Source organism: Rousettus aegyptiacus, unplaced genomic scaffold (assembly GCF_014176215.1).
Source record: "Rousettus aegyptiacus isolate mRouAeg1 unplaced genomic scaffold, mRouAeg1.p scaffold_m13_p_10, whole genome shotgun sequence".
Taxonomy (NCBI): domain Eukaryota; kingdom Metazoa; phylum Chordata; class Mammalia; order Chiroptera; family Pteropodidae; genus Rousettus; species Rousettus aegyptiacus.
The window spans coordinates 44947186-44964640 of record NW_023416285.1 but is presented as its reverse complement, the minus strand read 5'-3'; the positions used below and the strand labels follow the sequence as shown (position 1 = coordinate 44964640).

Sequence of the window (17455 nt, the reverse complement as noted above, 5' to 3'; positions counted from 1 at the left end):
ACCAAAATTATTTTTTTAAGGAAAAATGCAAAGTAGGGGCAACATACCTTTTGCTTCGTGCTTGATTTCAGGCCAACTCGGGAGTGACTCTTGGACTAGAGGAAAAATGAGAAAAATCTATGAAGAACACAGGATAATAGTAGAATTTATTTTGAAGTCATTTCTTCTAGAAGGTGTAAGTTTTAAGTTAAAATCCTTTCCCCTAATCTTACTTCACAGCCTCTAGAAATCTAAGAATAGAAATACAGCATAAACTCCAGTGTTGAATTTTACATACTGAATGGAAGACTGTTTAAGTCCCGGCGCTGTGAATGCAAAGATGCACCTACACTTTGTCAATGCCTTGCTCGTATTTACTGATTCAGCATCTTTCTTAGAGGACACCGGCAGAAACCAAAAACTGCAAACATGAGGAAATATTTCCAGCTGTATACAATAAGGCAAAGGGAAAGAAGGGGTAATGAATAAAAGAAGAGGTAAGGAAGAAAGAATAAAAGAAACAAATGACCTATAAATTGGAAAACTAGAAAATAGGGGCAACATGATGAAAAGGGCACATTTATGACAAGATTTCCAAGTGTCTTTCCATAGGGTGGATTTTAATCTCTGCTAATTTAAATACATTTTCATTAGGTTGAAATAAATCTCTCAGAAACACTAGTTTTTACAGAGGGCTTTTTCTTTTCCAGTTTGTTCATGATTGCCTAAGCTTATTTGGAATTAGGAAAGGTAAAACAAGCATTGATCTATATGTGAGACTATTTCCACACAGTAAGCTTACTGTGTTTAGCATTCACATATATTTGACTTTAAGTGTGGCATGAATCAAAGTCCAATTACTACAATGTAGATAGAAAAATGTCTCCCTAAGTCAGTAGTCCTCAAATTGTTTGGTCCTAGGATTCCTTCACACTCTTAAAAATTACCAGGGTTCCCCAAAGAGCTTTTGTTTATGTTGGTTATATTCACTGATATCCACTATTAGAAATTAAAATTTAAAAAAAATTTTTAATATGTATTTAATTCATTTTAAAATAGCAAGGATAAACCCAATACATGTTAAATAACACATTTCTATGTATATTTGTACATTCCTAAAAAGAACAAAATTAGTAAGATGCCATTTTTTCTAACTTTTGTAAATCTCTAATGTTTCACTTAAATAGAAAACACTAGATCCTTCTTTCTGCTTCTGCATTTAATCTATTTTGATGCAATATGCTTTTGGTTGAAGTAAATGAAGAAAATTCAGCCTCAATCCAATATGCAATTTGAAAAGGAAAGAGTATTCAGAATAATCCTTTTAGATAATTGTGAATATTATTCTCTATTAACATACCAACACTTGACATTGATAGTTTCTTAAAGGTTAGTTGCAATGTAGAATCTGAAATCATATCAATGAACTTTTTATACTCTGTTAAATAAATATTTGTTAGTCTGTCTTGAACTTTGAATGGATCTTTTACTTATGCATGATTTTATAGCATCCTGCATTGGTCATTTGGAAAAAAGTGGTTCAATGAGCTATGAAGGTTTCACAAATATTGACATATTTCATTACATGATATTTTAAAAATTACATTTATTAATAACCAACCTCACCAGAAAAATCTTTAACAGCTGGTAAGCTATCAAGCTCATAGTAACAGATATGTTTTCCAAAATTCTAATTTTCACTTGAAAGCTTGAATTTTGTTATGAGTAACAAATACTGTCTGTTGCTTTCCTCGAAGCACTAGGCTCACTTCATTTTTGCAAACATGTCTGCCAGCTATGAGTCTGAATAACCATAGTTCCTCTATCACTTGTCCTTTAAAGTTAAAATGGTGTTTCATGAAAAAAGAGGCTAGTTTGACTCACAATTCAATTTCATAAGTGCTCTTCTTCAAAACAGCCACTGAGCATTTATGTGCAGAAGTACTTTATACATACTTCCCATTTTGTCAAACAGAATACTAAAAAGTTGTGTATTCAAGGCTTGAGCTTTCATAACCTTAATTTTTACTATTTCATCAAGGGCATTTTAAAGTGAAACTGGCATTTTTTTTTCTGCAATGCAAATACACAGTGGTAAAATTATAAAGACTGCTAGTACAGCTTGGTGCTACTGCCTTAATTCATTCTAAAGCACCAACAGTTTTAACCACCATTGCTCTTGCACAATCAGTGCAGATGTCATCCAGTAAAAAAAGCAAAAAAAAATCCTGATATTCATTATGAAAGAAGTTTTGGCTTCTCAGATTCCCTTCAAGAACCATCACTCATTATCACTTAAAGCAGCTGAGCCAATAGTAACTAGACTTATACTGTCCTACATTCAAAGAAATGAAGCTTACTAGGAGTGGAGCCAATGAAAAGCAAGTTGTCACTGTCCCTACCTCCTTCCTGCTGCCTTAGAAGAAAGAGACCCAGAGACCAATGAAGAGTAGGTTTCCCTACTATTGGACAGAAGCTGCGATGGGAAAAAACTTTATAAGAAATCTGCGGTGTTTGTCTTTCGTTTATTCATACAGTGTTTAGAAATCCAGACTGTAATGAGCTGAACTGTCCCCCTCCCCAAATTCCTATGTTGAAGTTTTAACTCCCAGTGTCTTACAACATTTGGAGATATGGCCTTTAAAGAGGTAAATAAGGTAAAATAAGGTTATATGGATGGCCCTAATCCAATATGACCAGTGTCTTTATGAGAAGAGGAGATTAAGACACAGACAACAACATTTGCAAGGAGGAAAAAACACATGAAGACAAGGAAGCAAGCCATTTTCAAGCCAAGGACAGAGATTTCACCGGAAACCAGCCCTGCAGACACCTTGATCTTGGACTTCTACCCTGCAGAACTATGAGAAAATAAATTCCTGTTGTTTAAGTCACCCAGTCTGTCGCAGTTTATTATGGCAGCCCTAACAAGTTAAAATCCACACCCAAAAAGGTCAAAAATCTAAAAAATGAAGGCCCAGCAAAACCAAGTCCTGAATCAAAAGGGGCCACTACCGTCACTTTTACTGTCAATCACAGACATCCCAGAGAAGAATGTCTAGATCAGTGATTTTCAAACTTTAGAGTTCATAGAGATCATTTAGGGGGCTGTTAACCATGCAATTCACCAAACTCAACTCCAAAAATGCCAAGTTAGGAGTTCTAGAGTGGCTCCCAGGAATGTCCATGTTAACGAGTCCCCCGGGGGAATTCAGATAGATAAGTATGGTTCACAAACCACAATTTGAGAACCACTTGCCTGCCAAGCACAATAGTAACTTGGAATGAGAAGTGAAAAACACAGAAATGCATACTAATTCTCTTTCTCTTTGAAGAATTCAAATAAATTAACCTCTCTTTCCTTTCCCTTTTAAATGTCTAGTGTGAAAACTCTTGATTTGATTGAATCAGTGGGTGAGCCAGGATAATTAAAACTGGATGAATGTTGGCAAATTACTCAAAGCAGTCCAAAAGCAGATCTACGACAGTTGTTTAATCTCTCCAATTTAAACACATAAGCACACAAATTCTGTATTTATTTATATTTTTAAAAATTTAGCTGGGTTTCAATATCATTTTAAGTGCCATAAACATCCGTGGATATAGCCTTTGTATTCAACTCAAAGTTATGATAGCAAACATGCCCTAAAGGACAAGACTTCCGCTTACAAAGGGGATTAAAAGCTGTGATGGTTAATTTTCTGTGTAAACTTGACTGGGCTAAGAATGCCCACATAACTAGTAAAACATTATTTCTAGATATGTCTGTGAGGGTGCTTCTGGAAGAGATTAGCATTTGAATCAGTAGACTGAGGACAGAGATCCACCCTTATTAATGTGAGTGGGCATCATCCACCATGTCCTTGGTGGCCCAAATGGAATAAAAAGGTAAAGAAAGGGCAAATTCTCTCTCTTCCTCAGTTGGGATGTCCATAATTTCCTGCCCTAGACATTGGAGGTCCTGGTTCTCAGACCTTTGGACTCCAGGACTTATGCCAGTGGTACTCTGGTTCTCAAGCCTTCAGATTCAGTCTGAATTATATTATCAGCATTCCTGGGTCTCCACCTTGCAGTCAGCAGATTGTAGGTCTTCTTGGCCTTCATAACTACATGGGCCAATCCTATAATTAATTAATTAATTAATTAGTCCCTTATCGAGTTTGTTTTTCTGGAGAACCCTAACTAATACAAAAGCAAATCCAATTCCTGAGAAATACAATTTGCATTTAACATTGAATGAGTTCTTGGATCTCTCCTGGTCAATGTCTTATTTAGATAGAATGGAGACTGAGCCTAGCAAAAGATCACTTGCATCTTACATATCATGCTATATGCATTCAGTCCCCCACTTACAAACATATGGTCTTCTAAAAATTTCTTTTATTAGTTGGGTATTAAGGACTTAGAGCTTATTTTCCTCATAGAAATAATGTTATCAGCTATAATACAAAGGCCTATTTAACCTCTGATATAACTGAAATGCTATGCAGTTTTGGTTAAAAAAAAAAATTGTATACTATCACAATACTAACAATTATACAAAGCAGAAAAATAATAAAATTAAATAAGAAACTATTTTGCTTTTTCCATACATCTTAAACATTAACGTGAATCAAAAATCACTTTTAATTTGATGAGGACTGAGTCTAAAGTAGAAATTCTAGAATTCTGAAAAGATCTCGTTAAAAATTTCAAGACATGGTACTCACTGCTAATATGTCCAATGTCTCTCATCATCCCCTCCCAAGCAGATGGTTTTGCTTTTCTTGATTCGAGGGCATTCCCTGTGTTACTCTGATCTGTAGCAGCTATACATAGGGTCACTTAGGGCTACTAACTGGTGAAGGATAGCAGGAGAACAAAGCAAGTTGTTAAGCAGCTCCCTATGGCAGGTCACACTATGCCCAGACTATCCCTCACTCTGGATGGACTATTATCTGTGTCCCCGCTTGAAAAACACGGAAATGGGGGGAGATAATCAAAAGGAAAAAAAAAAAGTGTTTTTCTCATACAACTGAATAAAAATTAGAAAAGAGAGAAGTGGTAGGGCAAGGGAGAAAAATAAAGAAACTAAAATAAAAATAATAACAAACAATATCAACAATTCCCTTTTTTTGAGCACTTACAATGGGTTCCCACAACACCATTCAACTTGCGATGATTTACATGATCCTTATAACTAGGCTAGGAGGTAAGTATAATTGTATTATTATCCTAATTTATAGACAGGAGCACTGAGGTATGGAAAGCAAAATAATTTGCCCGAAGTCATACTGCCGATAAATGGTACAACCAAGATTTGAACCAGCTCTTCTGATTCAAAGCCCAAGGTCTTAAACATTATGCTACTATATGAGAAAAATTGCTGAAGGAAGAATTAGCAGAGTCCATGGTAATGAAAGTTAGAGAATACATGGAAACTGTGTTGCACGAATAATTGTGTCAAGAGAAAGAAAGGAAGTCATGGAAAAGAGGTAGTAGATCGGAAATTCCTACGAGTCAGATTTAAGCTGGCATCAGTGGCCAAGGACTCCGAGGCTGCTCTCTGGAGACAGCAGATGGCAAGAGGGGAAGGAGAGTGGTTTTGCAGTGAGGCAGGTAGGGGAGGCACCACAAATACAAGAAACATTCACAAATCAGGTATGACTTATTTGGGAAACACATGCATGGTATTTTATTTTAGGCTCCAAGGCACTTAAATAAAAACAGCGCACCCAGGGAAGGGCAAGATGGCATAGAGCATTTGTCCATCTCCTCTTGCGACCACACTATAGTTGTGATGAAACCACAGAGCAAACAGCAAGCAGAGTCGCCTGGGGTCTGAATAAACAGAGGCAATACAACTAGAGAAAGAAATAAGAGCTCACCCTGAAATGGTAGGAGGGGCCAGAGATGCAAGGCTGCCTGGTCCCACGCGGCTGAGTGAGACAGACAGAGGCTGTGGCAGCTGCAGCTGGCAATTGCAGATGTTCCTCTTAAAGGGTATGTGACGGCGACTGAACTTCTGCAGTGACTGACTCACTCGCTCTCAGCTCCAGCGCCAGGCAGGCTGCTCAGGGGGTGTCAGGGACATACAGGGGGATGCTGAGTAGTCGGGCTTTGGGGTGAGGGCTAGAGGTGAGGCTGAAGTGCTGGTGGCATCCATTTTTCCTCTGTTGAGCCCTCCCCGCCCCAGAGTACAGATACAAGCGCTCCCATAGCTGAGATGCCATCAAACTGGATAACAGAGGTTGCTCTGCCCAAAGGACTCCCTGAAACTTTGCCCCTCCCAACCTGCAGCCCTACTCAAGCGACATCCAGTGGTGTCCTTGGCATGCCCTGTGCCTCTGGCTGAGCAGCACTAAGCCCCACACTGGTGGCACCCAGCCTCAGTTTCTTGAGGCAACTATAGGCACAGCACGGGTATCAGCTATCTGTGGACTGACTGCTGAATCTTACCAGGTGAACCTAGAGGGGCACAAGCTGGGGCGAACCTTGGCCTGAAGCTGGATCCCTCTTAGGGCGGTACCACTGGACGCCTGCGAGGCCACGCTAATAAGACTAGAAGACTAAGGAGCTTTGCCTAGTTCATAGAAACAGACACAGAAAGGCAGCCAAAATGGGGAGACAAAGAAACATGTTCTACATGAAAGAACAGAACAGAGATGCAGGAGAAATGAAATCAAGCAATGTACCAGACGCCAAGTTCAAAAGTATGGTTATAAGGGTGTTCAGTGAACTTAGGTAAAGAGTAGGTGAACTCAGTGAGAACATTAACAAAGGAAAAAAAAAACATGAAAATGGAAATTATAAAAGGGAACCAGTCAGAAATGAAGAATACAATATCTGAGATGAAGAGTATATCAGAGAGAATCAACAGAGTAGAGGAAGCAGAGGTCCAATCACTGGTATAGAGGATGGAGTAGCAGAGGACACCCAATCAGAATGGCAACGAGAAAAAAGAATCAAAAAATAAAAATTAAGATAATTTAAGGATCCTATTTAACAACATCAAACATGAAACTTTCACCTCATAGAGGTACCAGAAGGAGAAGAGAGAAAGCAAGAACCTGAAAACATATTTGAAGAAATTATGACAGAAAATTTCCCTAACCTGATGAAGGAAATAGACATACAAGCCTAGGAAGCTCATAGAGTCCCCAAAAAAGATGAACCCAACAAGGCCCACACCAAGACACATCATAATTAAAATGCCAAAGTTTAAATACAAAGAGAGAATCTTGAAAGAAGCAAGAGAAAAGCAATTACTTATCTACAAGGGAGCTCCCATAAGACTGGCAGCTAATTTCTCAAAAGAAACTTGGCAGGACAGAAGGAACTGGCACAAAATATTCAACATGGTGAAGACCCAGGATCGATAATGAAGATTACTTTATCCAGCAAAGCTATCATTTAGAGTTAAAAGACAGATAAAGAGCTTCACAGACCAGAAAAACTAAAAGAGTTCATTACCACCAAGCCACTATTACAGGAATGTCAGAGAGACTTTTTTAAGAAGACAAAAAATATATATAGGTAGCAAAAATATGAACAAATAATGGCAATAGCTACATAACTATCAACAAGAACTTCAAATGAAAAGGAATTAAGTATTCCAATCAACAGAGAGGGTGGCTGAATGGATGAGAAAGCAAGACTCCTGCTGCCTACAAGAGACTCAATTCAGATTAAAAGACACACACAGACTAAAAGTAAGGGGATGGAAAAAGATATTGCATGATGAACCTACGAGGTATTATGCTGAATGGAGTAAGTCAGATAAAGACAAATGCCATATTATTTCACATACATGTGGAATCTAAAGAACAAAATAAACAACAACAAAAAAAAATGGAAACAAACTCAAAGATACAGAGAATATTTTAAGAGTTACTAGATAGGAGGGAGGTTGAGGGGTTGGTGAAAAAGGGCAAAGGGATTAACTACAAATAGATAGTCAAAAAATAGTCATGGAGATATAAAGTATAGCATAAGGAATATAGTCAATAATATTGTAATAAACACGTAAGGGAGTAAAGGTATACTAGATTTATTGGGGTAATCATTCTTGTGAATTATACAGATTTCTAATCACTATGCTGTACAACCAAAACTAATATTGTATACCAAATATAATTGAAAAAACTCATTGAATTGTACACTGTAAATATGAGCAACTAATTGTCTATTATTATTTCAATAAAGCTGTAAAGAAATTTTTTAATTAAAAAAAAAAAATAGCCTACCTAACAAGGCTCCCTACCTCTCCACCCCACATACACATACATACACTAAAAAGAGGCAGCGGCAAAAGAAAACTTTCTTTTAAAAATTCATGATTCTCTTCTATAATAAAATTATACCAAACCGCCTTGGAATTCTGACCTTAACTCTTATGAGTCAGTGCTAATTAAAACAGTGTGTTCTGAAAAGTTACTCCAAAGCTGAAAACAGCAAGGGGTGAATGTGATTATGTTTTTCAGACCTATTTATGAAAATGAGCGTTCTGACATCTAAGTCTGCAGTTGTGAAGGAATACAATGCATGCAGGACTTTAATGGAAACCAAAAGGGAATTTAAGTGACCTCTGCCAGCAAATACCACCCATTTTCCCCACCAGTGCACCTGCCCACATCAGAAAGGGGGCCCCCGTCTATGATTCCTCTGCTACTTTTAGCAGAATTAGGAAATGTTCCAGTTTGCTCTACCAACATTAAAAATTCTATTTAAACCTCAGGACAAAAATGACAAGGAGAGCTCTTAAATATGGGCTCTGGTCTGAGTTCCCCTAATTGGAACTGCAGGATAATTTAATGGGATCACTCTGCAAATGGGGCGATTAGCAACCCAATAACTCATGAGAGTACTTCTCTGTGCTCTTAGCAGGCTGTTCTCAGAATTGTCACCCCATGTTCAGAAGCTGGAACAAAGGACACCTTGAGCTGATATGACATTAAGAAAGCTTCCCACTTCATGTCCTTGTATGTGCTTGCTTTCCAGAACAACACAGAAGAGATGGCTGAAATGTAGAGATTCCAGAAACAAGTCTGTCTGCCTATCAATAACTTGTCAAGTGATAACGGTTAAGTCAAGACTGCTTAGTACTGATGGAAAGACTCCCCTGACCCGTGGCTGTTTTTCAATCTGACCATCATTAGAAGAAATCAAGAAGGTGGTCTAATTGAAAAGGTCTATGATGTTCTGAACTGCAATTCTTTCATAATGTAGGGCCGCACCCTCTTGGCTGAAGGAGAGGGGAAATATTTGACTCTCCAGTGGAAATGCAAGGAGTCCTTCATTTTAGAGGAGTATCTGTCTTCATGATTGGGACAAATTTCTCTCTGGTCACTGAGCTGCTATCGGGCCATTCTAGATTCCCCTTGTCTGATATTATGTTCCACCCACCTTGCGCCACTGGACAGGTATCAGTAGGGGAGATGACTGGAGGTTCTAATCTGGGAGCAGTGGTGAGTCAGCATCTGCCCCTGCAGGACATTCGTTGTAAGGCCACACCTGCTCTTTACTGAGTTAAGGTCATGCCCCTCAGTCTGAGCCCGGTATCTGGAACTCTATCCCTTTAAAATGCTCACAGACATCCTAAAGCAAATCACCTGCTTATATACTAGAAATGTTTTATGTTCTCCTGATCTGGTAATGATGGTGAAAACTAACATTACTGTGCTCTTCTAAGTGCCATGGGCTTTACATATAGTATCTCATTTAATCCTCACCATGATCCAATAGTATAAATAAGTACCATTATTGTCACTCCCAGAACAGAAAACCAAAGCCCAGAGAAGACACTCGATTTGCCCAAAGGTACCCATCTACTCAGTGTCCGTGCCAGAATTGAACTCAGACAGCCTGTCTTCAAAGCTGCCTTTCTTTTTTTCTTTTAGGATACCTCTGTTTTGTTTTGTTTTGTTTTTTTAATTTAATTGTGGTAAAATACAAGTAACATAAATTTTACCATAGTACCCATTTTTGAGTGTACAATTTGGTAATGTTTAGTGTATTTCACTTAACTGTTCATCTGTTATTTCCAAAAGCCACGCTTCCTAACTACTACACTTAATCATCTCCCATATGCCTTGCTGTCAGCTGTCTACTCTCAGACCCTCTTCCTGGATTGCCCATGATCACTTAGGTGCTGTGGTCTGCCAGCTGCCTTGTTCTTTCTTCCCACTGCAGCTGGTGCCTCCACCTGGCCCACACTTAGCACCTATGTAGCCCTGGGGTGGAGGGAGGAGGGCTGTAGTTCTGGGCTTCAGGTTTTCTCTGTCTGTCCTGGTTGCTGTGGTTCACCTCTCCATGCCAGCCTTATTATGAACCACGCCAGCTACAAAGAACATGGTTTCTAAGGAGTGGTACTCCCTGGCATACAAATTACTTGGGAGATGAATCCTTCCTATCTCTTTTGAACATCCCTCTCAGGCATGCCGCTGACTGAAGCCACGAAGCTCCTATTACTATTAATAACTCTACAGTAAGAGTGGGGGAAAGGAGCTGTGCTGAAAATAAAACAATGATGAACTCAGCCCACGAACAAGGCCAAGACAAATGACTATAATGTATTCTGGATCCGTACATCTCCAAGGCTATTAATGTGCAGAAGTCTAATATTGAGCATTCTCCGAAAACACAATGCCATGAGGAAAACATTAATAAAGACCAGGTATTTTCACGTGATAAATTCCAAGGCAAGGGTTATGGCTGAGTTCTTCTCCATAGCTCTCTGAAGGCACACAGTAGGCACTTATTCATGAAACTAACAAAAATCCAGATAAAAGAACTCCTTTTTCAGCTTTCAATTCTCTATTAGCTACTTTTTAGCTAGAGAAAGGGACATGAATCAGGAGAAGCAACATTTTATCTGCTACCACAAAAAAAAAAGGGGGGGGGGTTAAAGTTACTTAAAGAACATTTAGAAATTCACTCCCCCCCACCACCACTCTATCCCCTGCACACACACTCCCCACCCTACATCCTTAAAAGAGAGTTATTTCTTCCCATAAAACATGAAGGACAGCACAACCCTGAGGTGTCAGAAGTGGTGCCTGATGGCCCCATAAGGTCTTTTCATCTCCTTCCTTCATGTTCAAAGATAGCCAAGACATGCACATGAACACAGAAGACTCTCTTCGCCTATCGGATTGAAGGGCTTACACATTCCTCCAGACATCTGTGCATCCTCACATTCCACAAGTAGTTACTGAAGCCACTGTGTGCCAGATGCACACAGTGCTGGACACTCAGTACAATTACTATAACTCTCTATGTGTTATGAGGTCATCATTAAGCCCTGTCTAAACCTCGAGCATGCAGAGTATACCTCCTCTAACGTTTAATAAATCTTCAGGTTATTTTCTTCATGCTGGATTGTCATTTAATTTTTATACTTCTCAGTTGGCATTTTCCTAGATGGCTTAGATTGATTTTCTCCCAAAATTGCTAACTAGTCATCTCAGTGATATTTATAGGGGAAAAAAAAAAAAATCTGACCTTTGCCACCATTTTATGTTATCTCTTGAATCTTATGAGTGATTTTTTATGTGAAAGGACAATGTTTTTCTGAAATACTTCCAAATGCCATTTCCTTGAGAGTTTCCAGTTTCTTTCCCAGCTGTCCCTGGGAAGGGGAAGGGGAAAGGCATATTTAAAGCCTTTTGTCACCACCAGCTCCAGTGAACACTGAGAGCAAGATAACACTGGTTATAGCATTTTTTTCTTTACATATGTAGTATAGTATATAACATGAAATATGTGCACATACAGAGAACAACAAAAGAATGAACATTTCAATCTGTGGAAGAGCACTAAAATATTTTAACTAGTACAGCTTTTTGTGCTTTGAGATCTGAGAGGGATAGTCTCTCAAAATACATATTCAGATACTCTCAAAACAAAACACACAGACACAAATACAGAATCATCTTTAAACCTAACTTTTTATATAATGTCTCAGTAACTTTACACGCAAGTTTTTGTGTTGAGTTGAATTGTGACTGCTTTTTGTATTTGGAGAGAATGTGACTATTAAACTTGAAACCTTTTATTCTAGGCATCTTGGTAGTTTCTGGTGGGATTAAGCTGGAGAGAAGGAAGAAGTGGGAAAGTGGACGGAGGGCCCTTCCCTCCAGAATGTGAACTTTCTGCCACTGCCTCCTCTCGAGAGGTCTCCCAGGTGCCCGACTTAAAGGTTTTTCCTACGGTGATTCTCCGATTATTTTTACTTCCCTTTGACCTATTTATTTAAACAAGAGTTTAACAAACTGCACTCAAGAAATGTGTTTGCCCTGTTTTGTTCTGTTTTCTTTTAATAAATGACATGGCACCTCTCAGTAGGAAGGGAGCAAGGTTGAAATCCTGAAGTGTTAGTGCAATTGGTCTTTAAGTAGGGTGGGAGCCTTTTCTTTTCTTTTTTTTTTTAATTTATTTATTTAAAATAGTTTCAAGTATACACTACATAAAATGATCCCCCCCCCCCCATTGCTTGAGGTGAGAGCCTTTTCAATGGGACATCATTTACTAGTTCATTAAATACTTATTGAGAGGGGGAAAATCTGATTTTAACTGCTATTGTATTAAGTCTATAAATCACTGCAATTCAGGGAAATCTTTGCATGATCCCATCTGGGAGACATTTACTTTTAATAAACGTGGACAATTACACTTCCCATTCTTTAATCCCTGACCACAGTCAGCCTGACCTATCACCATGAATAACATATTTGGCTGATTCCAGTAACAAAATCACAGAGACTCACCATGAAAAAGTCACCCAAGTCCTTCCAATTATTGGCCAATATATATTAAGGTGCTTCTTAAAGTTAGGAGCTGAAGATATAGTTCCTGCCCATAAAAGTCTTATAATTTAGTTGGATTGGTGTATAATATGCCCAGAATGAAAAATAATCTTAAAAAGCAGTATATACCAAATATTAAATATGCATTACCTATAGGAAGCACTAAAGTAATAAAGAAAGCTGAGACTGTTGGTTAGGAGAGGATACAAGTACCACTCAGGACTTGAGGGGGGCCTGGAATGGTGGAGCCCCATTTAGACAGGTAAAGATAAGAGCCCAGCGCAAGGTGAGATGTATAGGTAGTCAATAACTTCTAAATAAACAAGGAAGACGGGCTTGGCAGACAGGGTTAATGCCACGGACAAGGGCGCAGTGGGAGGAATAAACAAATATGGTGTCCCTGAGGAATGACATGTCAATCAATTTCCTTATAAGGTTATGGAGAACAAAAGGAAGAGGTAAACAAAGAGGGTAGTTTCAAACTGGTAAGGGCTCATCTATAATTTAACCTAAATATTCTCTTAGGGGGCTCGTAACTGTCTGGAGTTATTGTTGTTGGTGGTGGTGGTGGTTATTGCTGTTGTTGTTCGATTCAATTCCATGAGCATTTACTGAGAACCCATCTATTCCAGGCATTGTGCATTCAGGATCTAAACATGAGTAACAGTCTATCTGAACTCAAGGATCTCCCAGCCGAACAGTCAAACACAAAAATAAATGACTGTCAATCAATGTGGCAGATACTATAACAGAGAAGTGCAACCTCCTAGAATGAGAGCACACAGAGAGGAGCGGTGAAAAGGCTTCTGGGAGGCAGTTACGCTTAGGCTAAGTTTGAAGGGTGAACTGGCATTGCTTAGTGCTGGGAGGAGGAAGTGAGACCCCAGGAAGGGAGAGTGAAAAGGAGTGAGAACATGAGTCTGGGACTGCATTTGGGGGGAGTATGCCTGAAAGGCAGAGCTTGAGGGGTAGGGGGTGGATACACAGGACCACAGAAGTAGGCAGGGGTCTGGTTATTATTCAGAGGAGTCTGGGATTTACACCTTAGGCACTGGGCAGCCACTGAAGACTTTTACATGAAAGGAATGGCATAATCAGGTTCTTTTTTTTTTTTTTTTTTTTTTTAGAAGGTAAATCTCTAGTAGGATTCAAGAGGTGTAGAGCAGAGTTGGAAGATTTGGTAGGATTCTACTTGTGTTGCTTCTTTATTGCTAGCATTAGTAGTTATGTAGATTTTGCCCTATAGCAAGTACCCTAAAGTCAGTTCTTCTCCTAGTTCTGGCATCCAACAGGCATCTTGGACAAGTGATTTCAGTGGCTCTCAGTTTCTTCACTGCAAAACAAAGACTCTGTATGAGATGCTCTCTAAGCTCCAGATGGTGATAATTCTTCACATCCTCTCACTTATCCTCAAAGAAAAGCTAAGTATGTAGGAGTATTTGTGGGAAGTATGTTGGGGGGAGGATTTCAGTCTTTATCTTGATTTCCCTGGAAGGTAAACTAATTTAAATGAGCATGCCAGCAAATCTTCAAATATTTTCTTTTTAAGTTTTATCTAAGTTACAGGGAGGCTTAAAAAGTCCCAGAAAATGGTATATATTTACTGCATGTGTTTGCACAGACATTAAACTAAACTGCATTTATGAAAGCCCTATGCATTCTTTGGCTTAAATACTATATTTCAGTCCTAAGAAATATATGCCAGTGCACAGAGTGCACCCAGAGGAACATCCACTCTCCAATTGCTTATTCAACCTCCCAGTCCGAGCTCAGCCAAATTTTATTAAAATCTCTATTAGTGCAACTCAGTTATGATGAAATATTCTTCTTACTTTTTCAAGAAGAAAAGAATACAACTAACTCTTGATAGCCTATGTCAACTGGGAACATGGATCACAGGGATAAATTAAATCCATAAATAATCCAGGACTTTCATTTAAGCCAAGAGTTTCAGTCTCCTTTCTCAACAAATCTTTTCCAAGAGCTACTAATGAAGTATTCAAACTGATTAAAATGAAACTCTTTTGTTCAGATTCAGCTCTAGATGAAATTGGGAGGTGATTGTCTGCTACCTTCTACCCCTACACCTCCTTGCTCTATATCTCATTCATAATAATCTTTCTGAATGCCAAATTAGAGTCTGCATCTTATCTGACCATTCCACAGCTCTGGACGCTCCTGACCATTCCTATTTTCCCAAATCTCTTCCCTTGGTCTCTACCCCTATCCTCTCCTGTTTCTACTCCTAATTTGTCAATACTGCTATTTGGAGACATCTTTTATGTCAGTCCTTACCCTGTCTCCCAACCACCAGTTCAATTTTCCTCTGCAGGTCTTCCCAGGAAATATCATCCACACCCATGGATTTAACTATGATGCCACTATACAAACATAGCTCTCTTCTGAACTCTTTTTTGCAAAAGGTTAACTGTCCAGTAAATGCTTATGAAATTGAACAAAAAATGGTTGTGAATGTGAAGTTTAAGATTGTATATGGAATGTGTCACTGCCTAGTTCTTCTCTCTTGTGTCTCTCTACCTCACGCCTTTTCTCCATAACTACATGAATCCTTACCTACCTATTGCTGCCATGACCAGTAGTTAGGTCTGTCCTACCTTCCCATCCCATAGCTCAGCAGAACTCTACTCCCATGTGCTTCATACATAGGACAGAGCAGTTGTCTTATAGGCTGTGACTTACAGCTCTATGGCTTTACTAATGCCTTCACCCCCTTCTCAATTCCAATTCAGATTTCAAAACCCATTCATAATGTTATATCTTGTGTTGCTTCTCTATTGCTAGTATTAGTAGTTATGTAGATTACTACTAAAGTCTTCTTATCCAGATCTTTCTTTCTACTCAAAGCAGAATTATTAACCTTCAACACTGGACTCTGAGAATATACTTTAGTTATACCAATCTGTAACAGCATTGATACACTAAAAATTAGTTGATGGTATACAGGACCATCTCAACTAGTCTGTAATTCTCTAAAAGGGACCATATTCTATTCCATTTTATATCTCAAATGACTAGCACAGTGCCTGACACATAGGAATCATAACCACTCATTAGGTAAAGGGCTTTAACTGAACAAAAAGGTTGGACACTTATGGATTGTGTTGGGCAAACTTCAGGTTGGAGGCTTGGAATGGTTGGTTGGGCCAGAGTGAGAGAGCTGGCAGACTGAGCAGAAGGTTTCATGAACTGAGACATGGTACTAAGGTGTAGATCTTTGCTGCCTATGTATATTTCTGTCTAAGGCAATGCGACCCACTCACAATACCTGCTGCTTCCATGACCATGACCTCATCACACAACCTCACTACTCACCTCAGGCACAGAAGATTGGGCCAAGGGTAGACAAGTGATCCAATGAGAAACCAACAAATAGGCTAGAAAGTGGCCTATGACCTGGCTCAGAAAGATGAGGGGATCCAATAAGATCTCTCTGTCAAGAATTTGGAACTGGGAGAGAGAAAAAAAATGGCATAGATGATAGAGGCTCTGTTCATCCCTCTGATGACCAAATCAAAGTTGTAATGGAAATAAGGAGCAGTAGCAAGGAAAAATTGCCTGGGATCTAGAGTAATACGCCATACAACTAGGGAGAAGTCCAAGAAAACACCCTGCAACAGCAGAAGGTAGGACGGGGATAGGACGCTGGGCTGCCCAGTCCCGAGTAGCTGAGTGAGACAGTCTGTGGCAGCAGCAGACACCTCTTAAAGGGGCTGCGTCCTCTAGCAGATTTTCTCGGTGACAGACCTGCTTGCTCTGAGCACCAGTGCCCATTCGGCTGTGCACAGGGGAAACCAGGGACTTACAGGGAGACATTGTCAGAGTGAGGGCCTAGGTGAAACTCACACTATACAGAAGAGCCAGCAGTATCCATTATTCCTTGTTGAGCCCTCCCCACTCCCAGTGCGCAGACACAGTGGCTCCATAGTCCTGACATCATCAAACGGGATAATAGAGGTCATTCCACGCAGATGATTCCCTGAAACCCTGCCTTTCCCAACTCGCGGCCCTACCCAAGCCACATCCAGGTATATCCTCAGCGAGTCAGGTACCCCTTATTGAGCAGTGCCTAAACTCACACTTGGTTTCTGGTGTAGCCTTTTGAGGCAACTATAAGCACAGCATCTGTGGATTGCTTGCTGAATCTTAACAGATGGCCCCAGAGGGGCAGAGGCTTGGGCTAAATATGACTTGCAACTGAACCCCTCTCAGGACTGTGCCGCTGTATACCTACTTCACAAATCCACACTAACAAGACCAGGAGACTTAGGAGCTTTGTTTAATACATAGACACAGACCTGGAAAAGAAGCCAAAATGGAAGACAAAGAAGCAGAAACCATATGAGAGAACAGAACAGAGATCCATATATAATGGAGTCAAGTAATCTAACAGATGTAGAGTTCAAAACACTGGTTTTAAAGATGCTCAATGAACTTTTGGGAAGTGTAGATAAATTCAGTGAGAACTTCATAAAAAAAAAACATAAAAATGGAAATGGAAATTATAAAAGGGAACCAGTCTGAAATGAAGAACACATTACCTGAAATGAGAAGTATATTAAATGGAACACACAAAGGAATAAAGAAAAAGATCAAATGCCCTATCTAGAGGACAGGAAAGCCAAGGACACACAATCAGAATGGCAAGAGATGAGATGCCACAACAATAAAAA

The 17455-nt window shown here is 39.4% G+C and overlaps 1 protein-coding gene across 1 annotated transcript in view; it reads right to left on the bottom strand.

Annotated features, from left to right (window-relative positions):
- The window catches only part of RASGEF1B (RasGEF domain family member 1B), a 482542-nt gene that overhangs the window by 382869 nt on the left and 82218 nt on the right, over positions 1–17455 (bottom strand). Inside the window, exon 2 of the mRNA XM_016156169.2 lies at positions 48–95. Coding sequence (XP_016011655.1) covers positions 48–95 — 48 coding nt within the window. The remainder of the gene's footprint in view (positions 1–47; positions 96–17455) is intronic.